General features: G+C 47.4%; 1 protein-coding gene, 1 long non-coding RNA gene and 1 other non-coding gene across 28 annotated transcripts in view; 1 reads left to right on the top strand and 2 right to left on the bottom strand.

The window, feature by feature from the left end:
* Positions 1–29: 29 nt before the first annotated feature.
* Acin1 (apoptotic chromatin condensation inducer 1) overlaps positions 30–27,571 on the bottom strand; it is a 44,805-nt gene continuing 17,263 nt past the window's right edge. For 2 of the 26 annotated variants that reach the window (XR_003950875.1, XR_003950873.1), the window contains 16 exons: positions 24,942–25,030; positions 22,241–23,503; positions 21,456–21,674; positions 20,037–20,152; positions 9,586–9,727; positions 7,391–8,756; positions 5,957–5,999; positions 4,572–4,705; positions 4,320–4,472; positions 3,474–3,612; positions 3,080–3,225; positions 2,553–2,660; positions 2,317–2,424; positions 1,810–2,134; positions 1,593–1,693; positions 843–917 (listed from right to left, as the gene is read on the bottom strand). Coding sequence is in view for 16 of the 26 variants with exons in the window: in NM_001374770.1 (NP_001361699.1) it covers positions 597–917; positions 1,593–1,693; positions 1,810–2,134; positions 2,317–2,424; positions 2,553–2,660; positions 3,080–3,225; positions 3,474–3,612; positions 4,320–4,472; positions 4,572–4,705; positions 5,957–5,999; positions 9,586–9,727; positions 20,037–20,152; positions 21,456–21,674; positions 22,241–23,503; positions 24,942–25,030 (3,407 nt within the window). In the remaining 10 variants the exon portion in view is untranslated. Of the gene's footprint in view, positions 918–1,592; positions 1,694–1,809; positions 2,135–2,316; positions 2,425–2,552; positions 2,661–3,079; positions 3,226–3,473; positions 3,613–4,319; positions 4,473–4,571; positions 4,706–5,956; positions 6,000–7,390; positions 9,728–11,082; positions 11,187–11,403; positions 11,636–20,036; positions 20,153–21,455; positions 21,675–22,240; positions 23,504–24,941; positions 25,031–27,571 lie in introns of those variants that run through there. The other 24 variants (XR_003950876.1, XR_003950874.1, NM_001374770.1 and 21 more) reach the window with 20 other exon arrangements.
* Mir6948 (microRNA 6948) lies at positions 918–979 on the bottom strand. The gene has a single exon (NR_105913.1). It is a non-coding gene; the product is annotated as a microRNA 6948 (primary transcript).
* On the top strand, positions 8,380–12,969 carry 4930579G18Rik (RIKEN cDNA 4930579G18 gene). The gene is made up of 6 exons (NR_038053.1): positions 8,380–8,417; positions 8,934–9,137; positions 9,609–9,683; positions 11,243–11,322; positions 11,700–11,815; positions 12,022–12,969. It is a non-coding gene; the product is annotated as an RIKEN cDNA 4930579G18 gene (long non-coding RNA).

Consider the following 27,571-nt stretch of genomic DNA (forward strand, 5'->3'; position numbering starts at 1 on the left):
CAAACTCTTCCCAAGGAAAGGCACTCAAATGCTAGTCAAAACTAAGTCAGATTTTTATTTTTCCATAGACCACATCATTTAATAATAAAAAAAATAAAAATAAAAATTGAACAAAAGGAAAAGGTGGCTATAAAGTGGAACCAGCGGGCAAGAGACTGCAGGCCAGAGAACAGGGGACTGCAGGGGCCTGGGACTCAGGAGAGGCTGATTCAGCTCATAGGTGACCCAGTCCTGGCCCCAGCTGTCCCCAAAAGGCTGAGTACCAAGGGAGGCGGAACGCAGGATGGAGGGAAAATGAGCGTGGGACACTGGTTATTCCCACGTACGGCCACATCTTCCCTTCATAGCCTAGCTCTTCCCTCTCAGACTTAACAGGAAGAAAGGAGAGGGCCAAGTTCCAAGAGTTAGGTTGGGGAACAGGGAGATTGCCACTGCTCCATTTGATATGAGGGGACGTGTGGCAGTTATAGTTCAGCACTGAGCAATGGTGTGAGACCCTTGGTTCCAGGGTGGTGGTGACTGTACCTATCCCTCTGTGGCCTTTGACCTCCCAGGACCAAGTGGCAGGTACCTGCAGCTCTCTAGTGTTTTCTTGGCTAGCGGCGCCCACCCCGGTCCCGTACAGGTGTGCTTCGACTCCGGCTTCTGCTGTGGCGCTTGGTGTCTCTGCGATCCCTCTCCCTGCCTCGGTCTCGGTCTCGCTCCCTCTCCCGCTCTCGGTCACCCCTGTCCCGCTCTCTCTCCCTGTCCCTCTCTCTCTCCCTGCTGTGCTCCCTCCTCTTCTCCCGTTCTAGCTGCCGGTTCCGTTCCCGCTCAGCTTCCTTCTCCCGTTCCTTTTGTTCTTCTTCTTCTCGTTCTTTTCGCCGCTTCTCCCGCTCCTTGGCCCGTTCAGCTTGCTCTGCCTCCTTCTGAACAATCTGTGGTCAGACAGGAAGGACAGAGGCAGAGAAGTGTGTCACAGTCCTGTCTGAACTGATCCCAGGCTGTGCTTCTGGGGTCACTGTCAGTTTCTATTAACAGGAAAAGGGCAGACATGCAGGATGAGGTGCACCACCAACATCCTTAATGCATGGTAGGGCTGCTGGCACCAGTCTCTGATATGTCTCTAGCTTTCATCATGCTACACACACACAAAGCTGAGTAGCATTAAGCCTGAATTTCTCCCAGAAAGCCCTTGCCACAAAAGCCAGACAACTTAGTTCAGCCCTGGAGTCCATGGAGAGGTGGAAGCAGAACCACACCCACAGACCTGACCTCCACATGAGCAACATGGCAAGCGCATCCTTTCCTGTCCCCAACATACACACCAACACCACACGCAAGATTCTCATAGAAATGCCAACGTACAAGACGTTTATAACAAAGCTTTATAAGACACGCATTGCTTGGCTAACGAATCAAGCTCCAAGAAGCTTGGCTAACAGTTTCTCAAACCCACAAGCTCTAGTTCCTGCCTGGCGGCCACTTTCACCCTCTCCACAGCTCCCTCCTCTCTTCCTCTCCTAAGCCAATGCCAGGGCCTACACTGTGGGTCATGCTCATCTCCTGGGTGCAAAGACAGCTCCAGCTGCTGACAATGGGAGAGTACTCACTTGGCTCTCAGTCAGAGGGAGCCAATAGATGCAGGGAGCTGCCTTAGTCTTACGGAAGAGGTCATCCAGCAGCTTGGCAGGTGGCTCCTCCTGGGCTTTTTCTGAGGCGGGAGGAAGAGAACCAGATCTGAAACATAAAATCCTGACCCAACCCACCTGGGTCCCTGACCCTCCAGCCCAGAGACAGGCACATCCTGCCTTCCTCCCAGCTAAGTACCTTTCTTTTCACTCTTCTTTTCTTTAGATTTTGCTCGCTCTTTCCGGCGGCGGTCACGGGACCGTGATCGGGAGCGGGGTCCCTCTCGAACTTTGTCCCGATCCCATTCTCTCTCAGACCGAGTCCTCTCCCGGCGCTCCATTTCCCGTTCCCGTTCTGCCCATTGCTCTCGAACAGCCCTTTCCTGCTCCCGCTGCTCAGCCCGGGGGTGGGGCGGTGGCTGGACTGGGGGTGGGGGTGGGGGATGCAGGGGCCTTGGTGCTCCCTGTTCCTCTGCCTTAGTTTCAGATGGCCGATCTACCAAGAGTCCCCGGTGATAGTCCAGCTGTGGGCAGAGGGACAAGGACAGTTAAACTAGAGATTAAGATTACATCATTCCCAACAAGGGAGCCCAGGTACCAGCGGTAGAGAGAGGAAAACCCAAACTCTTAGCAACTGCAGGTTTGGTGAAGGTCGTCCCAGAATTGACCGCCTCGGCCCATTCCCTCCTTTTCTGAGGTGTCTCACCTCATCTTGCTCAGCATAGTCAGCACAAAGGAATTTGGGGTTGGACTGGGGCCACTTGACCCCGTGCAGAGCTGTGCGGGTGGCAACGGCTTCCTCTACTGTAGAGTACTGGTAGGAAGAGGCAGAGAGGCATGGTGCACCTTTAGTCTCCCTGCTGCTGCAATGCCCTCCATCTGCCCACACTGCTCACAGGACAAAGTATGTGCCTGAAACCAGAGTCAGCCCCCCCGCCTCACCGTCACAAAGCAATGAGATTTGATCTTGTCTATCCAGAAGGCCTCTTCCACCAAAGTTCCTGTACGCCCCAATAATTCCTTCAGCTGGCCTAAAGTGAAGGGACGAACCTGCCAACGAAAATCAACTTTTCAAGGTCTTAAAGAAGTTAAGAACACCTATACATCTAGCATGAAGTCTCCTATGTGTGAGGTGTGTGTGTGTGGGGGGATGATGGTGCATGTCTTTATTCCCAGCACTTGAGAGGGTGGCAGGTGGGTAGCCTGAGTTTGAAGCCAGTCTGGTCTACACTGAGAAACCCCATGTGGGGTTCTGGGGTGGGAATGATCTCCATGTGGGGCTGGAGAGAGGGCTCAGTGGTTATCAACCCTGGCTTATTTTTCCAGGGGATCCAGGCTTGAGTCCAGCACTACTAAGTGGATGCTGGGAACTGACTTAAGTCCTCTTCAACAGCAGTGAGGCTCTCATCACTGAGGCATCTCCCCAGCCCCCAAGTAAAGGAGCTTGCGGTACAGGGATGATGACTTACCAGGTTGGAGATGTGGACAATGTTACTGATCTTGCCCCTGGGTGGGGAGGGCACCTGGGCGGTCCGGACTGGGTCATCAATTGTAATGGAAACTCCAGACTTCTGTTGGCTGATGGACCTCCGGGTTAAGGTATCTCCTAATGTTACTAAAAAGAGAGCGGAAGAACAGCTTTCAGTCGCAGCACTGCTGGCTCCCTTCCTTTTACTCTCTGCCGAGCAGCCAGCCACTCCCCTCTATCCACACATGCCAAGCATCCATAATGTGGTAAAGGGCAAGCGTAGAACCTCACTGCGAGACTCGGACATTTGTGAGATTCAAACCCAGGGGGGTTGGAAATGGGTCCAAACGTGGGCCTCACTCAGAGAATGCTGACGGCTGCTGCACCTCACCCACCTTTCTTTACTTCGTGCTCCACAGGTGGGGGCAAGGCAACCTCCACTGACACCTGGGGTGGCGCCGGCAGCTCGGCTTCAGGCTCTTTCTCTTCTTCCTCTTCCCTCTGCCCATTCTCCTGGCCCTCTGCGGGTACTACCTATAAGACATAGAAGACAGAGGTGGTGCTCTCTCCCCACACTGGCACCTTCTTCTTCTCCTCTGACTGGATCCCAGAGAGACGGCGATCACATTAACCTCCCCACTGGTGGGGGTTATTCTCCATACCCTGCACCTTTTGTTTTATGGTTTTTCGAGACATCATCTACGTAGTCCTGGTTGGCCTTGACCTCACAGAGATCCTCTTGCCTGTGCTTCCTTGGGATTAAAGGCATGTGCTACCACGCCTGGCTAAACATTTTTTTAAATTGAGAACAAACCAAGCATTTACTTATTTGTGTGCTCTTATGCGCCATGAGCATATGCAGTGACCTCTGTGTGGGCAGCTTTGGGAGCTGGCTCTCTCCCTCACACGGGCCGTGAGGATGGGCAGCATGCTCTGCAGCAGGGCCCTTTACACATGGAGCCATCTTGCTGGCCTGAACTATTTTTCTGCATGAGGCAAGATGTTATATGAGGCTTTATCAACTTTAGTTTTCAATTCTGGTTCTGTGGTACAAGCTGCTGAAACAAGAGCACACAAATTGCTATAGCTTGGTTCTAATAAAACCTCTTTTGCAACTAGCAGTGTTTGACGTAATCCGGCCCTTGGCATAAGAGTTCCCTTCCAGAACATTACCTCAGCTCCTCCGCTGTCCGCCGTTGCCCACTGCCTCACCCGATGCTGGGCACAGCACACGGGGTTACCTGAGTGACTGTCCGGCATATCTTCAGTCCCTTGTCATGGGTCCCATCGTCGCCATTACGCTCTGTCTCATCCTCAGAGATTCGGGAGTCATCGGCATGAAGATCCACAACAGCCTCCTGCCCCGCCAGGGGTTTGATGTCGGGGATGAGGCTCTGGGACACAGACACCCCCGCTACCCCGTTACACTGGGCCCATGTCTACTCCCACCTGAACATTTCTTACCCTCCCTTCCCTGGCTCCGCCCACCTCACCTTGAGTGACTCAGTGGTGATACTGATGGACGGTTTCTTCTGTGTCGCGGCAGTGCTGGCTCCCCAACGGCGTTTTCGGCCAGGCTGGCCCCCCTCTGTGTCACTGTTTCCAGCTTGCACCCCCTTGGTAGCTGCTGTCCCCAAAAAATAGGACCCAACAGTTAGATGGTCTAGGTTCCTAACTAGCTCACACCGTAACACTCATATGTTGCTTTTGGCTGCAGTTTAAGTAAAAGGTTAACGTAAGAAAAGATTGGGGGAGTGGAGATTGGGAAACTAAGGCTTAAAGAGTGAACAAAACTGATGTTGTATCTTTATTATGGCTGGGAACTATTTGCGCACAGAAAGGAGAAGGCGGGTAAGCAGTTGGAGGAGCACTTCAGACTTAAGTGCAGGAGAGCCAGACGAACACGTGACTACACTGTAAGACCATGTGCTCCTTACTGGGTGTCTGCACATGGTGGTACACACCTTTAATCCCAGCACTTGAAAATGAGGGGGAAATCTCTGAATTCAAGACCAGCCTGGCCTACACAACAAATTTCAGAGCAGCCAGAAAACAAATCTACCACCAAACTACCACTGCCCAAGTTCCTCAGTGGGCAACAATTGCATGTTTACTGTCAGGAGGGCTTACAGATTAAGAGCACTGAATGTTCTTCCAGAGGTCCTGAGTTCAATTCCTAACAACCACATGGTAGCTCACAACCATTTATAATGTGATCTGGTGCCCTCTTCTGGCCTGCAGGCATTCATGCAGGCAGAACGCTGTATATATAATAAATAAATCTTAAAAATGGAAAGCATCACACAGGCATCTCTCTAACTTCAAATTCAAGGTCAGATACCAGAAAGGATGCATTCCTCTAAGTTGGGCGTGTAGCACACGCCTGTAATCCCAGCTACTTGAGAGGATGTAGCAGGATTCAGTTTTTAGTCAGCCTGGTCTACACAGCAGAAACCTTGTCTCAAAAATAAGTAATAACAAGAGAATAGATTGAAAATGGTCTGAGGTACAATGCTCTCCTTAAAAGGTACTTTGGAGTTGGGGAAACTGATGTGGCATTGTGTGCCTAGCATGTGCAAGGCTGTAGGTCCAATCCTCAGTAACGCGCGCAAGCACACGCGCGTGCGCGCGCGCACACACACACACACACACACACACACACACACACACACACACACACACACACACACACACACACAGAGCTGGAGAAACAGGACTGGTTAAAATGAAAACCACCCAGATTCTCCATGTGTAGGGAGAGCAGAGTCTCACTAGGTGGAGGGAGAACTGCACCCTAAGACTGATACTGGGAGGAAATGAATGCTAATCATCTGTGCAGTTTTTATGACTTCTACCAGGGATTTGGGGCTAGACTTACAGACAACGGAGATTTTCCTCTTGAATGACTTGGGCATCGAACTCTGTATGGAGAAGATAAGGAAGAGAGAGAGACACCCCACAGAGAGGGGGAGGAGGTTAAATCAGGCAATCTTAGCATAAATGCCAAAGACACACAGAGACAGAGAGAGAGAGACACTGACAGATAGAGACCAAAACAGAAGCAGCAAACGGCAAAAAACGAAGCAGAATCAATGCAAGTTAGAGGAAAATTAAACCAAACGTCACGGGGAAGGTCATCTATGTCACCTCACACCAGTGTATTAGCTTTACCAGAAATAAGATGGGGAGGGGCTTAATAACCTCCAGCTACTTAAGTAGTTTTTGGGTTTTTTGAAACAGGGTCTCACTTTGTAGCTTAGGCTACATCATCAAACTTTTGGTGATCCTCCTGCCTCAGCCTCCCAAGCACTGGGATTACAGACATGAGCCACCATGTCCGGCTCCGTCAGCCCTTTTAAGTTGCTGATCATGCTCTCAACTGTATCTAAGGGATGAGGACACGAAACCCAGCGAGCTATGCCCAGACCCAGGTAACTGGGTCCTCCTAAGTCCTTCCTTGCCAATTTGAAAGATACGAGAAAAACCCACTCTTGAGATGGCAACTTCAACAAGCTTCCTGTACTCAGCTCCCAGCCTGACATCTTGACAGGAGGTGGGACACTTGAAGACCACTCAGAGCAACACCAAGGAAAAGAATTATACAAGGTTCACTGCAGATGAAGGGCAGGTAGCAGAGAGAATTTACAAGGATCTCTTGTCTAAGGAGGCTCTGGTAAAGGCCAGCTGCTCCAGGGAAAGCCTCGGCCTCCCCAACCACCACCCTTACTCCAGCAGAGCCTTAACGCTCCCCCTTCAAACAGGGCTCAAATGCAGGGGCTCTGGCTAAGGACCAAAACCAAAACAAATCCCACAAGACAGATTTGGGCAAGCCTCTTTCCAGACACACAGTGGAGTGACACTACAGACAGAGCAGGGGCACTTTTATAGGTGCTTATTTCTGGAAAAACTAAGACCACCCTACCACCCTTCTAACGGGTAGGGCAGGACCCCCTTAATCTCCTTTCCCCTCCCACCCCCAGCCCCACCTGTGTCATCTAACCAAGTCTCCTTGGTCTGTGTTAAGAGCCAGCCTGACCCCTAGCTAGGTTGCTCACGATGGGTAAGTTAGTGAGAAAAGGAAATAAATAAAAACCAAAAAAACAAACAAACAAACAAAAAAAAACAAAAAAGAAAGAAAATAAAAGAACCCAAAAAACCAATTAAACAAAATAACTTAATTAAAACAAGAAAAACACGAACCAAATAAATAAACCCAACAAAGAAATAAAAAAATAAATTATAAAAATAAAAGATTAAAGAAGAGGTAGAAAATAAAAGAATAAACTAGGAATATGACAAATGTTCCAGGTACCATCTCACACCTGGGATCTTCAGTTCAGCCAATCGCACCTCACTGTGTACTGTATCTAGTCAACCGCCGTCCAATCAGAATGAGCCCTCCCTGCTAGGCGCTGTGCAATTGGTGGGGGGTTGGGTTGGCAAAAAAGGTGGGCGCACGGCGTGGTAGTCAGCGTGGCACTGCCAGAGTCCTCCCAGGGGCGCAGGGGGGGCGGGAGGGAATCGTGTGGGGGGACGCTGCCCAGTTTCCAAGATGTCAAAACAGTTCACTGGCGATGGCCAGCCTCAGCGAGGGGCAGAGGGGGGAATGGGGGCAGAGCATCAGTCCTGGCCCTGTAGGGCATCATCTTGCAGTCCCTGATGAATGAGCAAGCGGCCTGTGAGCGGCAGGAATGCTCCTTGCCTTTCTTTCATGAGGCAGGCAGGACCCTATGTCCACCAGTGACAAGCTGCAGCAGTGCCACTAGCCAACACTTGGGATCCAGGTGACAACTCCAAAGTCCCTTCCTCCTCTGAGTGTAACTGGGGAGAGGTCCTGTCACCGAGCAGGATCATGGAGCCTCTGATGAAGGTAGCCCGGGGGTGGCAGTAGTCAATTTCCCCAGGACCTGGTACACATTCAGCAGCAAGCTCAGAGTATGTCTTCCGGTTTGTCGTTGGCACCTCCTCAGGGACTGCAGCTGAGACAGTGGTTCCGGTTGGGTGGGTGAGTGAGTCCCTGCCTCCAGGGATGGAGGAGAAGCTGAAGCGACCGACACGATGCTGCCCTTCACCATGGACAGCAGGGACCAAAGGAAAGTCCATCTGAAGAGCAAGTGGTGACACGCGGGCTGGGCTGCCATCAGCTTTAAGCCCCTGGGTACAGACCCCCAGACTTCTCTGCAGGGTTTCTAGTCAACAAAGCTTAGGCCACCGGCCCCACTCAAGTGTTTACAGCTCGGCACTGTCGTCATAAACATCTGACTCTCTTAGGTTTCTTGGTCCCTAGATGGGGATCCCAACAGTCTGTAGCAAACAAGGCAACCCACAGTCTCTGACAGGTAAGGGCATGTGGGCAGGCACCCCAGCACTGGCACAACTCTTCTTGGGGTGTCCCGAGTAGGGCGATGATTCAAGTCCACCCCTTTCCAAATGCTTCTTGTTCTCAGTACAAGTCTCTCCAGAACAGTGCTCGTCTCAGCCCCGATGTAAGCAAGAAGGGAGGCGGGGCCCATCACAGACGCCCACAGACACGCCCCTCTGGCCAAGACACCGGGAGCACACTCGGCTCTGATTGGGCGGCTCGGTAGCAGCGGGTGGGTCCAGAGGTAGAGGCGGCATCAGCGATTGGCCAGTTGGGCAGGGTTATATTTTACGGGCGGATTACCGTACATGAGGTACTTGGACAAAGTTTTACGGGGAAGAAGGACCTTGTAATAAATAATATTCTGCACATCAAATCACTTTCACCGGCCCCCACCCCCGCAACACACACCAGAGAAAGGCTACACACACAACAGCCCCTCCCACCCTGTAATAATACCACTCCCAAACCCAGCTAATTCTATTTCTTTAAGGGTCAAGAAGACCTCGCTGGCTCCAATGGGGGAAGCCTCTTGAACTGGGTATAGGAAAAAGTGGTAATATTTGTGCCAACAAAACAAAACAAAACCTAAGAGGGCCTTGTGGTTCACCCCTTGGATTTCTAAGAAGCTACACTTCCGTAATTAGACCACTGGGGGGCAGAAGAGCAACAAAAATTCCTCAGCATGGCTGACTCGGTAAGAGACCCAAAGCCCCACTAGGTGGCGACAAGTGCCATTAAGCTTTTAAAAAGGAGGGAAAGCTCAAGGAGTTAGCTTCACAGAAGCTTCAGCAGCAAGAAAGCTGCACTTGGGTTTTTTGGTTTTTCTCTCTCTCTCCTCTCTCTCTCCCTCGCCTCCCTCTCCCCCCTCTCTCTCTAAAAAAAAGGGCCATTAACAGACTTCCAAATTAGGAGCCTGGTCTATATCACTGCTTCATGTAGGGAAAGGAAATCAAAGACCTTGTCTGTTATCACAAGGGGCATCCCTTGCTAAACCAGCGAATTCTCCCTTGCCCTATCCTGATCCAAGGATAGCCTTATCCCCTTTAGGTCATCCCACTGTGTAAGAGGGATGGCTGAGATGGTCTATTCTCCCTAGGCCCACGCTCGGCCCACCCTCCCCAACAGGTGGCTTGGCTAGTTACCTCTTTCTTTTCCTCTTCTTCAGCACCACCCTCTGGGCGCTCATCATTGCTGACTTGGTCTGCAACAGGCAGAGGAGGCTCAGGCACCTCATTTTCAGGTCTGTTTTCACTGGTGTCCATGGTCACTTCCTCCTTCTCTTCACTGACAGGATGGAAGAGATTGAAGGAAAGGGTAGGAGAGAGTGAAGGGGAAGAGAGAGCAAGATGTTAGCTTTGTGGACATAAAATCCCAATGGCTCCTTACTTGGGCGGGATCAGACTAGAACTTTCCCATGGGAAAGTGGGAATGCTTTCTTTAGGGAAAAAGCACAAATTACAGTGGTCATGGCCACTCAGTACCAGATGGGGCCTTTATGTGGGGTTCCCAGCACTCAGAGTTCTTAGACACTCACTTCACAGCTCTCTTGCACGAAACCAACAGTCTCCTCTGAAAAGTCCTTCAAAAGTGACCTCAATTTGTCTAGAAGGCTATAGCCTCTCTACTCACTAGTTAAGGCATCTTTAATTTACCAAGAACCTAAAGGAAGCCCACTTCCTTTATAAAAAAACAAAAAAGCTAAAAAACCCAAGACTTTGGAAAGGGCATAGGTGTAGCCAATGACCCCGACCTTGTGTCCAATCAACTGTTAATTAGTAAGTGCCCGGTGATCCACAGGGCCTCCAGACACCAGGACCAGTAAGAGTGAGGATGGGGCTGGTAAGGGTGCCCACTTCTCTCTCACCCTAGGAAAACCTGAGGAATGGCTGTCACCTGCTCAGAGCAGAGACTGTTCTTACATTTGACTCTTACCCAGTCACTCCCATTGCTCATTCCAACTTCCAAGAGATAAAGAGAGCAGGCCTCCCAAGTCAGTAATACCCTCCTCCACACCAGACAACTCCCCCAAAACATGGAACCCACTCGCTCACAAGTTAGCACTCACTTCAGACAAAGAAATCCAGAGACTCCATCAAATAAACTATCTTCCTACCTTTCTGCCACCATCCCTAACTTCTAACCCTGACACTCCCTAAAACTAGATTAAAAATAATCAAAATCAGGATGATCAGGGGTACAAGTGACAGAAAAGGGAAACCAAGCCTCTCCAGACCAGGAACTAGTACCAGAAAATACAGCACTCATTCTCACCAGGCTGTGTGACACACAAGAGGTCAGAAAAGCCTCCCCAGTGTAGGCAGGGAGAGATGCAAAGCTGAGGGGGAGGGGGAAACCAGGACTGGGCCCCCAGCTAACAGGACCCCATAGAACACGTGATTTTTTGCTTAAATCTTGAAGAAAGGCTTATCAAAAACCCAAACCAAAACAAACAACCTACTGCTCAGAGAGGGCAACTGGGGCCAATTAGAAACCGAGCAGAAAGGACAAAGGGAGAAAGCGGAATGCCTGAAAACAGATCAAAATGAAAGACAGTGCGAGGCATGAGGAAGCTGGGGAGGATGAGGCGGCGGGGCGGGGGGGAGGGGGGGGCAGGACACATGGGGATGCGAGCCTCTCACCCTGCTCTGCTGTCTGAGAACATCATTATTTTTTTTCTCCCCCTGGAAGTGCTGTTTATCCCTTTCTGGAATGGAAGAAATAACAAAAACCAAACAAAAAAATCCTAAAAAAATTAAAACAAAAATCCCGAATCAGACAAACCCCCTTCCTTGTCCGCAGCTCCCACCACCTCCTCCCAGCCACCCGATCCAGAGAGAGAAAATCAAGATGCAGCAACTGGGGAATCCAAAAAAAAAATGGTAAATGGAAGGGGAGGTGGTGGTGGAGCGGGGAGGCTAAAATAGATCGGGCGTTTAAGAGATAAGCGTTTAAGTCCTCACGGCAAACCCCGAGTTCGGCTGGACTGGTCTCTCTGGAGGAAGAGGAGGAAGAGGGCCAGGTTGCTGGTAGTAAGCAGACTCTATTGTATTGGTAAAGCGGCAGCGATCAGCCGGAGACATGCAGGGGAGCCATCTTGCCACTTACCCAGCAGCCCGTGTGTGCGGATGGGGGAGGGCCCTGATGCAGCAGGGGAGGGGAAAGAGGGAGGGCGCTGAGTGAGCAAGGTTCTTATCCTCTGGCAGGCCACAGGGAGTCAAGTGGCTTCAGAGGCCAGGCCTTTCCCTTCTTTTCTCAGGTTACAGCAGCTAAGAGGTCTACTGGTACAGGCCAGGGTGCTTGCTCCCAGTCTTCCAAAGGGCAAAGAAGGGGCCAGGTGGGGAGAACAGACAGCTGCCTGACCGAGGACCCAAAGTAAGTAATGGCAAATGGCAGAGTTGGGAATGAGAAACGATTAAAGCCAAAGCAGGAACATTTTTAAAGATGACCAAAGCTTCTATCTACCCTCAGAACATCAAGACAGCATTTTCTTATGTGCCCATCACTGTCCCACCCAGGATAACTAACTCGCTGCTCACCTCTGCCAATGATCACGTGGAACCTCTCTCTCTGTTTTCTAGAAAAGTTGGAGGGAAGTGGATAAGTCTGGGAGAGTTTCTTTTCCAAATCAGAGGAAAGGTGGATGTCTCTGAAGAGAGCCAGAGTTCCCAGTCGTTAACAAGCCCACTCAGCCTCAGGGTGCCTGCCTACACCAATGAGGAGAAGACAAGTGGACATGCACAGCTAAGGCCTGAAGGCATCCAGGTCGACAGGATGCTGCAGGTGAAAGGTGTTCCTTGGGGTCAGGGTAGGTGAGGTAAGCCCAACAGTGAGGCTGGGAGACAACAAAGACCAGGCATCTCGGCCATCTTCCACACAAGCAGATGTGAGTGTGAAACAGACCTTAACAAAAGATTCAGTCCTACTACAACCCTAGTACACGAGAGACTAGGGCATGTTGTGTTACAAAATACAACAACAACTCAAACCAACCCCTCCAACAACCACCACCACCACCAGTAATAGCAACAAAGAACTGCTGAAGACTCAACAAGCTAATCTGCGGACTGAAATGGCCTCAGTTCCTTTTCCTAACAGCAGAACGAACCCTCTTCAGACAGAAATCCGGAGACTCCATCAGATAAACTATCTTCCTACCTTTCTGCCACTATCCCTAACTTCTTCTTCTTTTTTTTTTTTTTGGTTTTTCGAGACAGGGTTTCTCTGTGTAGCTCTGGCTGTCCTCAAACTCAGAAATCCGCCTGCCTCTGCCTCCCAAGTGCTGGGATTAAAGGCGTACACCACCACGCCTGGCCATCCCTAACTTCTAATCCTGACACCCACTCCCCAAATGCTAGATTTAAAAAAAAAAATCAGGGGGCTGGAGGGGTGGCTCAACGGTTAAGACCACTGACTCCAGAGGTCCTGAGTTCAGTTCCCAGCAACCATCTGTAATGGGATCTGATGCCTTCTTCTGATATGTCTGACAGTTACAGTGTACTCATATAAATAAAATAAATCTTTGTTTATTTTTTTTTGTATTTTTGTTTTTTTGGAGACAGGGTTTCTCTGGGTAGCTCTGGCTGTCCTGGAACTCACTCTGTAGACCAAGCTGGCCTTGAACTAAAAAAATCCGCCAGCCTCTGCCTCCCGAGTGCTGGGATTAAAGGCATGCGCTACCACGCCCGGCAAAATAAATAAATCTTTAAAAAAAAAAAGGTCAGGATGATCAGGGGTACAAGTGACGGAAAAGGGAAACCAAGCCTCTCCAAGTCAGGAACTAGTACCTGAAAATTCAGCATTTCTACCAGGCAGTTTGACACACAGGTCAGAAAACCTCCCTAGGGGGTGGGGGTGGGAGGGAGGGAGGGGCAGAGAAAGACAGACACAGAGACACATGGGCGGGGGAACAGGGGGAGGGGGAGGTGAAAAAGCTTGTAAGAACTTTTGAGAACAGGTCGGTGTGGGTTAGGCCAGCCTTGAACTCAGATCCTCCTGCCTGTGCCTTCAGAGTGCCAGGATTTACCCAACCTCATTTTGATCAAAGCTTTTAGACAAGAATCAAATTTTCTCTGTGCTGCTTAAAATCCTAAACTTACATGCCAAAAAGTGTATGCTACAGTGGTGTTTATACATTAAAAGTTTCCTTTTACATAGTGATGTCTGCTCAAAGGTAAGGCAAGATCCGGTATGGGGGTTAAAAAAGAAGTGAATCCAGGAATGAGACTGGTCCTACCTTTTACAAACTGTGTGATAGTGACGACATTTCGGCTCCTCTCCTATACTCTGTAAGTGTTGCTAACAATAATACCCACCTCAGGGACAGTGCTAGCTCTGTGTAGTCTGGATGCTGATGCACACAGAGACCAGCGTGTGCAGGAAACGCAGGCACAGGCAGCAGTCACTGCAGTTTTTTTTAATTCAATGGGTAGACACTTTTTCTCTGCTGGTAAAATATTCAGTGATGGGGATGACAGGTTTTGACAATGCCCTTATCACTCTGAATAATAATCATTAGGTTACTTGCCACCTACCTCCACTCTGCAATGTTCCTCAGGGGTAGAGACTTGTGCCTTGGTCCCTAGCTCAGACTTTAAGACAAGTAACTACGTATGCACTTCTTAATTACGATATAATGGTGGGTAACAAGTGGATACTTAAACATTTGTTCATCTAAAAGATTGTTTTCTCTGTTTCTTCATGTATGTACGAGCAGTGGACCGCATGCATGTATGGGATGTCGTACCTGTGTGAGCCTACACTGTGGAGGCAAGAAGCTAAGGTTAGGAATCACTCTTCTTCCCACATGATTCAAACAGATGAAGGTACAAACTGTAATCCCAGCACCCGGGAAACAGAGGCAGGCAGATCTTGGTGAGTTTGAAGCCAGCCTACAAGCCAGGTCTACACAATCAGTTAGTTCCAGGACAGCCATGGATACAGAAAAACCCTATCTTGAAAAATGAAAATGAGTAACAGGGTCTCTCTGAGATCTGGAACTGGATGATTCTGCCAGTTTTTCTGGCTAGCTGGTAATCCCTGACTTGGGGAGGATGGTGCAGGTGCAGCATGCCTACCACATGTGTGTGCCCATGGTTCTGGGCATCTCTAGTCCTTACACTTGTTGACAAGCACTTTAACCACAGAGCCTCTCAGCCAAGAAGCCGTTTCTGGAAGAGCATTTTTTTTGGGGGTTTTCGAGACAGGGTTTCTCTGTATAGCCCCGGCTGTCCTGGAACTCATTCTGTAGACCAGGCTGGCCTCAAACTCTGAAATCTGCCTGCCTCTGCCTCTGCCTCCCAAGTGCTAGGATTAAGGCGTGAGCCACCACGTATTTTGTTGTTTTTTGAGATGGTCTCACTATGCAGCCCCAGCTGTCCTGGAGCTTGCTGGGTAGAGCAGACTGCCTTGATCTCCGAGATGAGCCTGTCTCAGCCTCCCTCCCAGGCACTGGGATCAAAAGTGTGCACCACCTCAGCTGATCCCTGCACAGCTTTCCCACATCATCGTCCCTCAGAATGTACATCTACTGTTCTAAAGTACTTCCTGCTGTTAAAAGGCCTCTACAAGTATTTGTAGGAAGCTTTTTTGGTTACGGAATTTTGTTCCTATGGACTTTCCCCAGTCTCACTAAGTAAAGAACGCCTGCTGCGATCACTTGGAGCGTGGGCCACTAAGTTAGAGCCTTCCTCCTGCTGAGATGACCCAAGATCCTCCCGTCAGGCTTTTGCATTTTCCTTTTTCTTTCTGTTGAGAAAGGGGCTTATCCCTGGTTGTCCTGGAACTGGTAATGTAGGCCTTGAGCTCATAGAGACCTTCTTGCCTCTTCCTACTGCTGGGATTAACAGTGTGTGCCACAACTACCTAGCTCTGGCTCTGAAAATAAAATGAACAATCCCATTTTCTCCTTGACTTTCATAACCTTTTCATAGATTTGTCCTTCTACTTTCCTATACATGTGCATACACACACACACATACACGCACACACATATACACAATGCATATAAAGACAATTTATGAAAAAGAGAGGCTACGAATTTGAAAGAGAACAAGGAAAGGTATGTGGGAGGTTTCACAGGGGGAAAAGGGAAGGGGAAAATGATGTAATTATCTCAAAAAAAAAAAGAAAAGAAAAATAGATACATTATTTTATATGTATATGCACAATGTGTGCCTGGCGTCCAGAGGTCAAAAGATGGCACTAACATCCCTGGAGCTGGAGTCACCATGTGAATGCTGGGAACTAGACCCAGGTCCTCTGCACAAGCAGCCAGCACTCCTAACCTCTGAGTGTCTCTCTGGCCCCTCCCTTCTCCCTTTGATGGAATTTTACAGGACCCAAGAATTCCTAAGATGCTATTTTCAGAAGACAATAAAGAATCCTTAAAACTATCCCATCTTTTTTAGACAAAGGCACATTTCTCCATGTCATGAGCTCTTGAACAAGTATCTCTGACCTGTCAAGTTGCAACAAGACAAGACCAGAGCTAGGGACCCCCTTGTTCTCTGGGAACAAGAGCTAGGGACCCCCACACAAGCCCCCTTCTAACACAGAGCAGCATCACTTAGAAGGGAAGGAGAGAATTACTTAGATATTAACATTATATTACAGTATGAATGATTTGAGAGACACTAATGGGAAGGCAATTTCTATAGGCGTATAAGTTTAACCCTAGTTAGTGCTGGAAGCCTAAGATGCTGAGGACCCCCATGAAACTCAGTAAGAAGCACTGACACCCAGGAGCTCAATCACAAGACAAACAAGGGCAGTTTATCACTTTATCCTTACATACAAATTACTGAGTAAGCAAACTCTGATAATAAACTAGGCTTTTGTTTGTTTGTTTGTGTAAAATAATGTACCATTTGGGATACTGGCATTCGTCTCCTGAGGAGCAGCAGCCTGCTGTACTGATTTACACAAGTATCCCATTCCTCTTCTCAAGGCACAGAGACAGCTAAGCACAGGATCGCGAGCCTCACGTTGCTATTGGCTACTAGGCTGTGCATACAAAAGGCTGTGCTTAGGAAAGGCTGGGTGTAAGAATAAACTGCTGCCCATGAACAAATGCACCTACAAAAAACCCAAAAAAACAAAAAACAAAAAAAAACCTAAAACAAACCAGGCCGTTGTGGCGCATGTCAGCACTTGGGAGGCAGAGGCAGGTGGATTTCTGAGTTTGAGGCCAGCCTGGTCTACAGAGTGAGTTCCAGGACAGCCAGGGCTGCACAGAGAAACCCTGTCTCAAAAAACCAAAAAACCCAAAAAACTAAAACAAACAACAAAACAAAACACCCAAACTTTTCACTGCTACTATTGTTTTTTTGGAAACAGCCTCATTATACTGCCCTGCCTGTCCTGGAACTCTCTATGTAGACCAGGCCATCTTCACACTCACAGAACCCTCACGGCTACCACCACCTCTGCCTGTGTGCTGGGACCCGAGGGGTAAGCCATAACCAGCCTATCTATTATTATTAACCATTTAGAGCACCTCAGATACAACCAGAATCAAAACAGGTTTAACCAACCTATTTAAAATGATTTGGAAGTGATCCTTGAAGCAAATTCTAACTTTTTCCTGTTACCATTTTACTGCTGTGTTTTGTAGCTATGTGATATTGAGATAGGTAGGGAAAACAAGATTTAAGCCACCAATGTTCTGCTTATCTAGTATTTTAAAACGAGCTTACTTTTTAAAAGTTCTAGAGGGCTGCCAGGCTGCTAAGATTGGGAGCGCTGTCAATCAATCAGTTGAAATATAGGAAAACCACAAAGACTTATTTACTAAATTCTTTGTGAGAACAGATATATGGGCTTAGGCTTTGAACACATCTTTTTGTTAGGTTGCTGAACAGACTGTCTACCATAGATCAAGGAAGACGATGGACAATTTCAGTATTTGCCCAAGCTTTTACCTTGTCAGAATCAATATGACTGGATTATCTTAGCCATAAAGTGAAGGTCAAAATCACCTTTAGCAGTAAAAAAATAAATAAATAAATAAAGAAACCCTCTGTATATAACCCTAAGCTTCATATATCCCAGAATGAATGGGAAAAATCCAGAAATAAAGGCCTTTTCAGACAACAAGCTAAGGCCCTCTCTTGCTATGGTTTTACAGACCAACCACTGAAAGGCTGGCAGGAACAGTTCTCCAAAGGTGTCAACAACTTTATTTCTGTTCCTTTCTTTTTCTGGTTGCTGAGACAGGGTTTCTCTCTGTAGCCCTGGCTGTCCTCAAACTCAAAAGATCCCCCTCTCTCTGTGCCCAGAGTGCTGGGATTAAAAGTATGCCCCACAACACCAGGCATGAAAAACCACTTTAAAACTGCCAGTGTGCAAGGCCATGGACCGTCATGGACCAGGGATGGACACATTATTTTGAATGCCATACAAAGGAGCTTTCACCCTTCACCATGGATGGTGTGAGCTGGGGATTCTCAAGAGTCCCTGAAGTTTCACCTCATGGTCCTAGAAGAAAAATACCTTCCTCAAACGATAACAAACTTGTCTTACAATGGGAGAAAACTAAATAAACTTTTTCAAAGTGAGCAAGCTTCTGGTTTGTGAATCAAAAAATATAATGGCCACAAGATGACAGCAGAGGCAAGAATATGAGAAGACCACTAGAACTACCACAGTAGAGCACTAAACCATAACTAGCCACAACTAGAAAATGAGACCATGCCATTTGCTCACCACACCCAAACTAGACTTAAAAGACAGCTGGGACCAACCTCTCGTAAGAGTGTAAGTGACCAGACTGTTACTCAGAAGGAGGTAGTACTGGCAGCAGAATTTAAAAACATACAAGTAAATACAGAGCAACAGAGCACTTTCCACAGTAAGCCACAATTCCTGTCGAACTCAGAAATCCGCCTGCCTCTGCCTCCCAAGTGCTGGGATTAAAGGCCTGTGCCACCACACCCGGCTCCTGATCTTTTAAAAAGGTAAGCAATCTCACTCTTTCAATACTTAATTTTTTTTTCATTTTTCGTGAGTTTCAGACTTTGAAGTTGGGATTCAGAGTAAGTAAATAAATGTTTACAGACAGGGTTTCTCACCATAGCAGGTCAGAATCCAAGGATGACATTCAATCCTCCTGCCTCCACCGAGTGTGCACCCCATGCCCTTTTTCTTTTCTTTTGGGAGGCAGAGTGCATCTCTGTAATATCTATCCCAGGCTAGCCTTGAGCTTTCAATGGTTCTGCCTCAGCCTCCATAATACTGGGGTTGGAGGAGAATACTGGGCCTCTGGGTGTGTGCATGACCCTGTATTATTCCAGTAACTTAGTTTATAATACAAAGCTCAAAATAACGAGTATCTAACTACAAAATTAAGTAGACATGAATATTCCTTTTACAAATTAAGTACTAAAAAGCTCACATTAACCGTAAGAGCGGTGTCTTAAGAAATCACTTCTGATGCCAGGGCCCCCTACCTGCCGTACACTACTTGCTCTCAACTGGTACAAACTGCTCAGTGAGGCGACAGCCAGCAACCAGGGAAAGGCAAGCTTCTAGGCATTACAATTAGTCTTTGCTTTTGCTTGTTTTGTTCTGAGTCAGGGTATTGCTATGTAGTCCAGGCTGGCCCTAAACTCACACTCTGCCTGCCCTAGGCTCCAATGCAGTGCCACCACGGTCAGGTTCTCTCTCTCTCTCTCTCTCTCTCTCTCTCTTTTTAAAAGATTTATTTATTTATTTATTATACATAAGTACACTGTAGCTGACTACAGATGCACCAGAAGAGGGCATCAGATCTCATTATGGATGGTTGTAAGCTACCATATGGTTGCTGGGATTTGAACTCAGGACCTTTGGAAGAGCAGTCAGTGCTCTTAACCACTGAGCCATCTCTCCAGCCCCAGCCCCCCGCCCCCCAAGAGACAGTGTCTTTCTCTGTAGCCCTAGTTGTCCTATAATTTGTTATACAGACAGACTAGCCTCCAACTAAGTGATCTGCCTATCTCTGCCTCCCAAGTGCTAAGATTAAAGGCAGATGCCATTAAGCCTAGCCTAAAGGACTTGATATGCAGCACTGGTGTGGAACTCGCCAACAGGGCTGACTTCAAATCTGTGGCAATTCTCTAGTCTCGTCTTGTCTTCCTGAGCATTCTTAGGTGACTCGCCTATTGATTGATTTTGCAATAGGTTTTCATCTAGCTGCTGTCAATCTGCCGTGTGCCTGCTGTCATTTAATCCTCTTGCACCTCCCTCACAAATGTCTAGCTTGTAGACCACCACTCTTTATTAAACCGAGTTCTTGGACTCAGATATGATTAGAACACTGAGTTAGGATCCTGTTTTAAGCAGCAGGGTTACACTCAGGTGCTTACTGTTTAAAGCGGTTACCTATTTCAGCTCAAAGATTCCACATGTTTTTTTCTTACCCGGATCATTACTTTCCAAACCACCTTAAAGTTCTGGAAGTTGAGGCCTACCATAGTGACATTAAAGTCTGGCCTCTCTCTATCCATGAAACACTTCCTTCATGTTTTAAAAGGAAGTCAGGACTGCTGAGTAAAAGAAACCCTATGGAGCAAAGCCTGGTCCCACACTTGCCGCTCCTTGTTATCTCCTTACTTACACAGTGTGATGAGTCCTTTCTGATTCTAGCAGATGAGAGATCTGAGTCTCTGAGGTTTGAGGCTGTGTGGCAGCTGGTGGCTCTGCCTCTTCAGCTTCACACTTCTTTGGGCTCCCCTGTTAATAGAGAGCAAAAACCAAACAAAACAAAGGATTTAACCCTGTTTGATTAATTTTCTTTAACTTGAAGCTAGTAAAAGACAGTACACGACATACATAGTAGCAGTTTCACATAAGGCTGTCTTTGTTATTTTAGAATGTGGAATGGAATGTGGCTTAAGATTGTTCCTATATAAATTAGTTCTGTTTTTTTTTTTTCCTTTCAGGTTCTCATTTTGTACTTCTGGCTGGCTTGGAACTCACTATGCAGATCAGGATAGCCTTGCAACTTACTGATACTCACCCAAATACTTCTGCCTCCTACATGCTGGGATTGAAGCTGTAAGCCATAATGCCTGGCTAAAGGTAGCTACTTGAGACTCGCTAGGCTGAGGCCTATAATCTCAGCACTCTGGAGGCTACGCCGTGAGGACGGGCAAGGGATGAACAAGACCCTGGTTTTGTTTTTGTTTTTCTCAAGATAAGGATTCTCTCAGTGGCTCTTGGCCATCCAGAAAATCACTCTGTAGATCAAGCTGGCCTTGAACTCAGAGACCTGCCTGCCTCTGCCTCCCAAGTGATAAGACTGAAGGTGTGAGCCATCACTACCAGCTCCCATAACCTTTTTTGAGACAGGGTCTTGCTATGTAGGCCAGACTGGCCCTGAACACAAAGTAATCCTCCTTAATACTAAGATATAAGCCTGTGCTATTGTGCCTGGCTCTTGAATTTGGGGAGTAAGGTGGTACATGCCTTAAATCCCAGCACTAGGGAGGCAGAGCAGACAGATCTCTGAGTTTGCGGTCAGCCTGGTCTTCAGTTCCAGGATAGCCAGAGCTACAAAGAGAAACCCTTTCTCAAAACAACCAAACCAAACTAAATAAAGCCACAAGAAACAGAGTCTCTCTATTATACAGCCCTGGCTGTCCTGGAACTCACTATTGTAGACCAGACTGTCCTTGAATCTCAGAAATCTGCCTGCTTCTCAGTGCTGGGATTAAAGGTATATGCCACCACATCCAGCTTGGAATTCAGTAGCTGATGACCTGAGTTCTAGCCCTGACAACTACATGGCGGAAGAACCAAGACTTGGCCTCTGACCTCATGTACACTCGCCAATCCTCCAACAAACAAACAATTAAGTATTCTCAACCGTCTGCATTTCTTGACTGTCGTCCAGACAGATCTCTGAATTTGATGGTGAAGACACTCACACACCTGTAATCCTAGCAAGTGCGAGGCGAAGGCAGAACCATTAGTCTGACGCTGGCCTGTAAGATGCTGTCTCAAAAACACTGAACAATGGGAAACTCCGGCCTACCTGCTCCGGCTGCAACCTCTGGATCACGTGCTGTTGCTCTGGCTCAGGATGGCTCAGATGCCTCCCCCGGACAGATGCTGAGAACGTGGGAGCCTTCTCCTTTGGTTCAAGGACCTGCAGCTGTGGCCCAGATGGAGCTGCAGCCTCCTGACCACAAGAGGGATCTTTGGTTTCAGTGTAGCTGGTGTTGCTATCTCTGGAGACTCCAGGGCTCAGAGACTAAAAACACAAAAGGAAACACAAAAGGGAAATTATTTTATACTCCAAATATTTCGGAAAGATTAGTATGAGTAGATCCTGTATATACAGGAGACCACTAGATTTTTTCCAGTTTTGGTGACCCAGTCCAGTCTGGGTCTTTTTTTATCTTCTTGATAAAGAGATTTAAGTAGCACAAACAGGTATTGGACTTGATCTATAGCCTCTACCTCCCAAACGCTGCAAGTACAAGCTGATTAGGAATAGCTGGTCTTCCTCTAGATCTCTTTGTCTCGTGTGTGTACTGCCATTTAAGTGAATAATCTCCAACTACATATTCAACAACTTTACTAAGTTTCATCCAGAGGCTTACACTCTCAAGAAGCTTGTACTGATGAAAGATGTATTCAGTATGCTTTGCAATCAAAGGGGTTCAGAACGGGCAGGGACCCCAGTGACCACTGCCCTGACTCTGTAATGAAGGAAAAGTAACAGTGGAGTCTGCAGGACTCTTCTATTCCTGTTAGAAATCATTACAGGTTATTCTGAGTTTCAAAATGACCAGAGACAGGATTCTCCATACTCACTTTTCTGCTGCTGCTTGACGCGGAACGGGAACGAGATCGGGAACGTGACCTGGACTCTGAAGTTGACCTGGAGCCCATCTTGGGTCTCTCGTGAGGGTTGGCATGAACTCGTGCTTGGGCTCCATCTCTCTGCTTAGATCCTGGAGACGACTGTGGGCGGGAAGCCACACTGTCAGGAGATGGAGATCTGGATGGAGAGCTGGAGGATGAAGGGGAGGAGGACCTGCTAGAGGATGAGTCGGCTGACTGCTTCCCACTGTGCTCTGGGAAGAGAGCATGGGAGGCTCTTCTGCCCTCCTTCTGTTCCAAAGACTGTTTCTTCATAGGTTCCTCAGTGATGCCTTTGGCAGGTGCGAACTCCTCCACTGTTAGAGGGAGGGGAGCAGACTTTTCACGCTCACTTTCAACACCCTTCTGGGTGGAGCATTCAGGCAGTGAGCTTTTCTGAGCCAGAGGCAGGACACTCTCATCTGACACTCTCCCTGCTGGAGACTCTGCTTTGGTGTCTGTAGTACCTGACAAAGGAGACAGGCTTCTTAGCAGCTGCGCAGGGTGAGGAGACGCTAGTGGCTCCCTGGCTCCAGCATCTGTGTTAGGAGGAGACAACTGAATGAGGACAGGGGGTGCTGGGCCTTCCACTGGCTCCATCTCTTCCTGGAGTTGTATATGAGTTGGTGGAGATGACGCTTCCTTGGTAAGTAAAGGTGGGGGTGTTTCCTCTTCACTGACTATCTGTTCTGGCTGCAGCACAACAGGGGCCTTCTCTAGGTCTTCAGGAAGCGGAGGTGGGGAGGGAGACTGGGATTTTTCCTCCAAACTTTGTGAAGACTTTACCTCATTTTCTTCTTGAGGGAGAGAAACAATTTGTGTCTCTTTCTCTTGTTGCTGTCTGGCCAGATGACTTCTTCTAGCTTCTTCTTGGGATCTAGTAACTCGCCCTCCTTTCTCTAACTCACCCTTTTCCTGGGATCTGATGTTTAGGGGTTTCTCATCCACCACCTTTTCTGGTTTTGCTCTGGTCCTCTCTTCCCCTTCTTCATCCTCAAACTGCTTCAGGGTTGGTGCCTCAGCCTCTCTAGATTTCTGTGCCTCATCTACCTCCTCTTCCTCTTCATCATCGTCATCTTCTTCTTCTTCCTCTTCTTCTTCCTCCTCCTCTATTTTTAAATTTCGATCTGCTCTGACCCTCAGGTTTCTAGATGGTGTCTCTTGATCCTCTTCCTCCTCAGCAGTCTGACTGTACTCAGGGAGTTTAGATTTTGCCTGAAAGAAAAGATATACATCTGTTTGAAGTGAACAGAGGAAAAGTATCTCTCAAGGCACTCTTGGGAAGGAGAACTTCAGCAACTCGGCAGTGGGTGAGAGAGTAACCTCTGCTGAGCCGGGCTCCTCAACAAATCAAAGCTGAGGAACCAGGAGCACGGTAAGGAAGCTGCTTCTCATTTGTGCTTTAGCTTCCAATCTCCTATGTTCTTAAAAAGATGTATTTTATTATTTATTTATGTACATGTGTTATCCTTGTGAGCACAAGTGCCATCAGAGGCAGAAGAGGGCACCTGATTCCTGGGAACTGAAGTTATGGATGGCTGTGAGCTGCGTGCCATGTGGGTGCTGGGGCTACAACTTGACTCTTCTGAAAGAGCAGCCAGTGTTGGGACCTGCTAAGCCATTTCTCCAGCCCTGGTTATAAATGTTTTTAAGGTTTATTTCATGTAGATGAATATTTTGCTCACATGTATACAGGTGTATCATGAATGTGCCTAGGAAGTACCTGAGGTCAGAAGAGATCTTCACCACTGAGCCACTTCTCTACAGACCCTGACTTAATTTTAAACTTTTAACAGAATATCTACAAAGTAGAAGAGAGATCTAACCTATTGTTACTTAGCATTTCTTTATCACTTTGGCTTTTTTCCCCTTTTCTCTTTGAGATGCAATACCACACCCTGTTTCTCATCTTCCTTCTCCTTCTCTCTCTTTGAAACAGGGTCTCATGTAGGCCAGGGTGGCCTCAAATGCAGTGAGCTAATGTCTCTGTTCCCAGGTGCTGAGAATCAAGTGCTCTTACCCAGTGCTGTCACAACTTTGCGGTCAATTATCCTGAGGCTAAACGTCTACATTGTTCTTCCTTAACACTGGCTCAGATAGTCTTAATTGAATAATCAAGTCACATCTTGTCTTATTATTCAGCTAATATAGTTCAGCCTACTGACTTTCATATTTAAAAGATTCGGGGTGTGTGTGCGTGTGTGTGTGTGTGTGTGTGTGTGTGTGTGTGTGTGACTCAAGAGGACAGCTTGATGGAGCTATTGCTCCCCTTCTGCTGTGAGGGTCTCAGAGATGAAATCAGGCCATCAAGTGCCTTTAGTCATTCAGCCCTCAGTTAGGTTCTAAAACCCACGTATACGGTTATGGCGTCACAGATCTGTAACTCCAGCACACAGGAAACCAGACAACAGGATCCAGTGAGACTGTCCCCCCCCCAAAAAAAGAAGAAGAAAGAAAGTAAGTTAAAAATCTATTATTTGATCAGAAGCCTGAAGGCCAGAGCAGATCTAACCTACAAAACAAAAGCAGTGGCTGAGACTAGAGGATGGCCGCACAGGCCGAGACACCGACTCTGCCACAGCCCAAGATGCAGAGAGCAGCAGGCACGCTGGGGGTGGGGGTGGGGGTGGGGGTGGGAGTGGGAGTGGGTTACCTGTCTAACTCTGGATGATCGTCTTTCCCCTTTCCTCGGCTTCTCATCATCAGATTCTCCTTTTTCTTCAGAAAAAGAGGAGCTCTTTCCTATCAAATGAAAGAAAATCAAGTCATATTTGTGACACGAAAGCCTTGATTCACGACTTTCTAAAATCCAACCAATCATTGCCTACGAGGTGTTGAGTAAAAGAGTTCTACATTTTTTCACATATATGCTTGAGGCTACACAAAGGTTCTTTTTAAATAACTCTTGCTATGAGGCTGAAGAGATGGCTCAGCAGTTAAGGGCACTGACTACTATCCTAGAGGTCCTGAGTTTAATTCACAGCAACTGCATGGTGGCTCACAACCATCTGTGATGTGATCTGATGCCCTCTTCTGGTGTCTGAGGACAGCTACAGCATATCCACATACATAAAATAAATTAAAAAAAACAAAAAACCAAAAACCAAGAAACCTCTTGCTATGCATTCTGAAGAATATTTTAATACCTCAACTCAAAAGTAAAGTAACCTCCAGACCGCCCAGCAGGGTACAGAAATACAAAGCATCCCTAGTTCTATAATGTCTTTTTATATTCTGAAGCAGAATTTCACATTTCACCATTCTGAAGGCAGGAATGGTTGGTCACTCACACGGACAATGTCAGCCCTCCAGAGGTTGAGGCAGGAGCACTGTCGTGAATTCAAGGCCAGCCTGAGTTGCTCTATGTTGAGTTCCAAGCCAGCCTGGACTACAATATGAGCCTGTCACTGCTTTGTACCCACTTGCCAAAGTTACTTTATGAGTATGGGTGTTTTTTGCCTGTATGCATGATTTTTACCTTGTGCCTTCCGAGGAGGTAAGAGGGTATCAGATCCCCTGGAGTTGGAGTTACAGACAGTTGTAACCCACCATGTGGGTGTTAGGAATCAAACTCAGGTCCTCTGGAAAAGCAGACAGTGCTCCCAATTGTAAAGGCACCTCTCTAGTCCTGTATCACGTCTGAACAATGTGTCTAGTAGTATGATTTGTTAGTCCCTCTTACCCCAATACTGGAAATTAAAACTCAGGGCCTTATGCATGCTCAACAAGCACTCTAGGGAGCTGGAGAGATGGTTTAGCAGTTAGGAGCATTGGCTGCTCTTTCAGAGGACCTGGGTTTGATTTCCTGCACATACATGGTAGCTCACAATCATCTGTAACTCCACTTTCCGGAGGTCTGACATCTTCTTCTGGCCTTCCTGGGTACAGGCATGTACAAGGTGCATAGGCACACAGGTAGGAAAATATTCATACATTAAAAAAAAAATTAAACAAAAACCACCCTACCATTAAAGTATACCCTCACTCTTTTGTCTTAGCTTGAGATGAGGAATTGCTGTACCGGATCCTCCTGCCTTTGATTCCCGAGCACTAGAATTTATATGTGTGAGCCATGCTGGCTCTACTGGTTAGGTCTGACCAAAATATGATTAAATATACCAGTCAATCTGTACAATCATAAACTCAAGAAATGAGTAAAAAAGGTTTTTTTGTTTTTGTTTTTGTTTTTGTTTTTGTTTTTTAAAAAGAGAAAGACACTGGACCTGGCTTGGGGCCTTGATTTATTTATTTATTTATTTATTTATTTATTTATTTATTTATTTATTAATTATATGTAAGTACACTGTAGCTGTCCTCAGACACTCCAGAAGAGGGAGTCAGATCTCGTTACGGATGGTTGTGAGCCACCATGTGGTTGCTGGGATTTGAACTCCTGACCTTTGGAAGAGCAGTCGGGTGCTCTTACTCACTGAGCCATCTCACCAGCCCTGTTTTTAAAATGAAGTTAGGAATACAGCTCAATAGTATGCAGTGTACACTTAAAGTGGCAAAGACTAGGCCAAAACTCCCAGGGATAAAAGAAGGAAAAGGTTGGGTGGTGGTGGCGGTGGCGCACGCCTTTAATCAAGCACTTGGGAGGCAGAGGCAGGCAGATTTCTGTTGGAGGCCATCCTAGACTACAGATTGAGTTCCAGGACAGCCAGGGATATGTAGAGAAATCTTGTCTCAAAACCAAACAAAACAAAACAAAACCAACCAAACCAAACCAAACCAAACCAAAAAAGGACACAGACAAATTAATTCATGCTAAACGAACAGGGCTTTAGAACTGCGTCCTCTTATGTTTTATACATTGGTATTCAAGATGGAAAGTTTTTTTTCTTCCCTTCAAGGGAAAGAAAGCTTGAAAAGTATCAGCCTAGACCATTCAAGTCTAGAAGTTCCACTAGAACATTACAATACTATATAGAAGATCTGAGCACAACTTATTCACACACATGTGGCACTGCATGGGGAGGTTTAACCTCCAATGTGGGCAGAAGGGATACAGAATGGCAATACATGGATAAGGATTAGTTTAGTAAACAGCACGGGATGGAGAGATCGATTGATGGCTCAGGCGCTTAGAGCACTGGCTACTCTTCCCGAGGACCTGGGCTCCACTTCCAGCTATCAAATAATAGCTCACAACTGGCTGTACCTCCAGTTCCAGGGGATCTGATGCCCTCTTCTGGCCTCCACAGGCACTGCAGTGTGGTATGAAGACAAATATGTAGAGAGAACACCCATACAAACAAAATAAAAGTTCAAAACTGGCATAAG

Source organism: Mus musculus, chromosome 14, assembly GCF_000001635.26.
Source record: "Mus musculus strain C57BL/6J chromosome 14, GRCm38.p6 C57BL/6J".
Classification (NCBI taxonomy): Eukaryota; Metazoa; Chordata; class Mammalia; order Rodentia; family Muridae; genus Mus; species Mus musculus.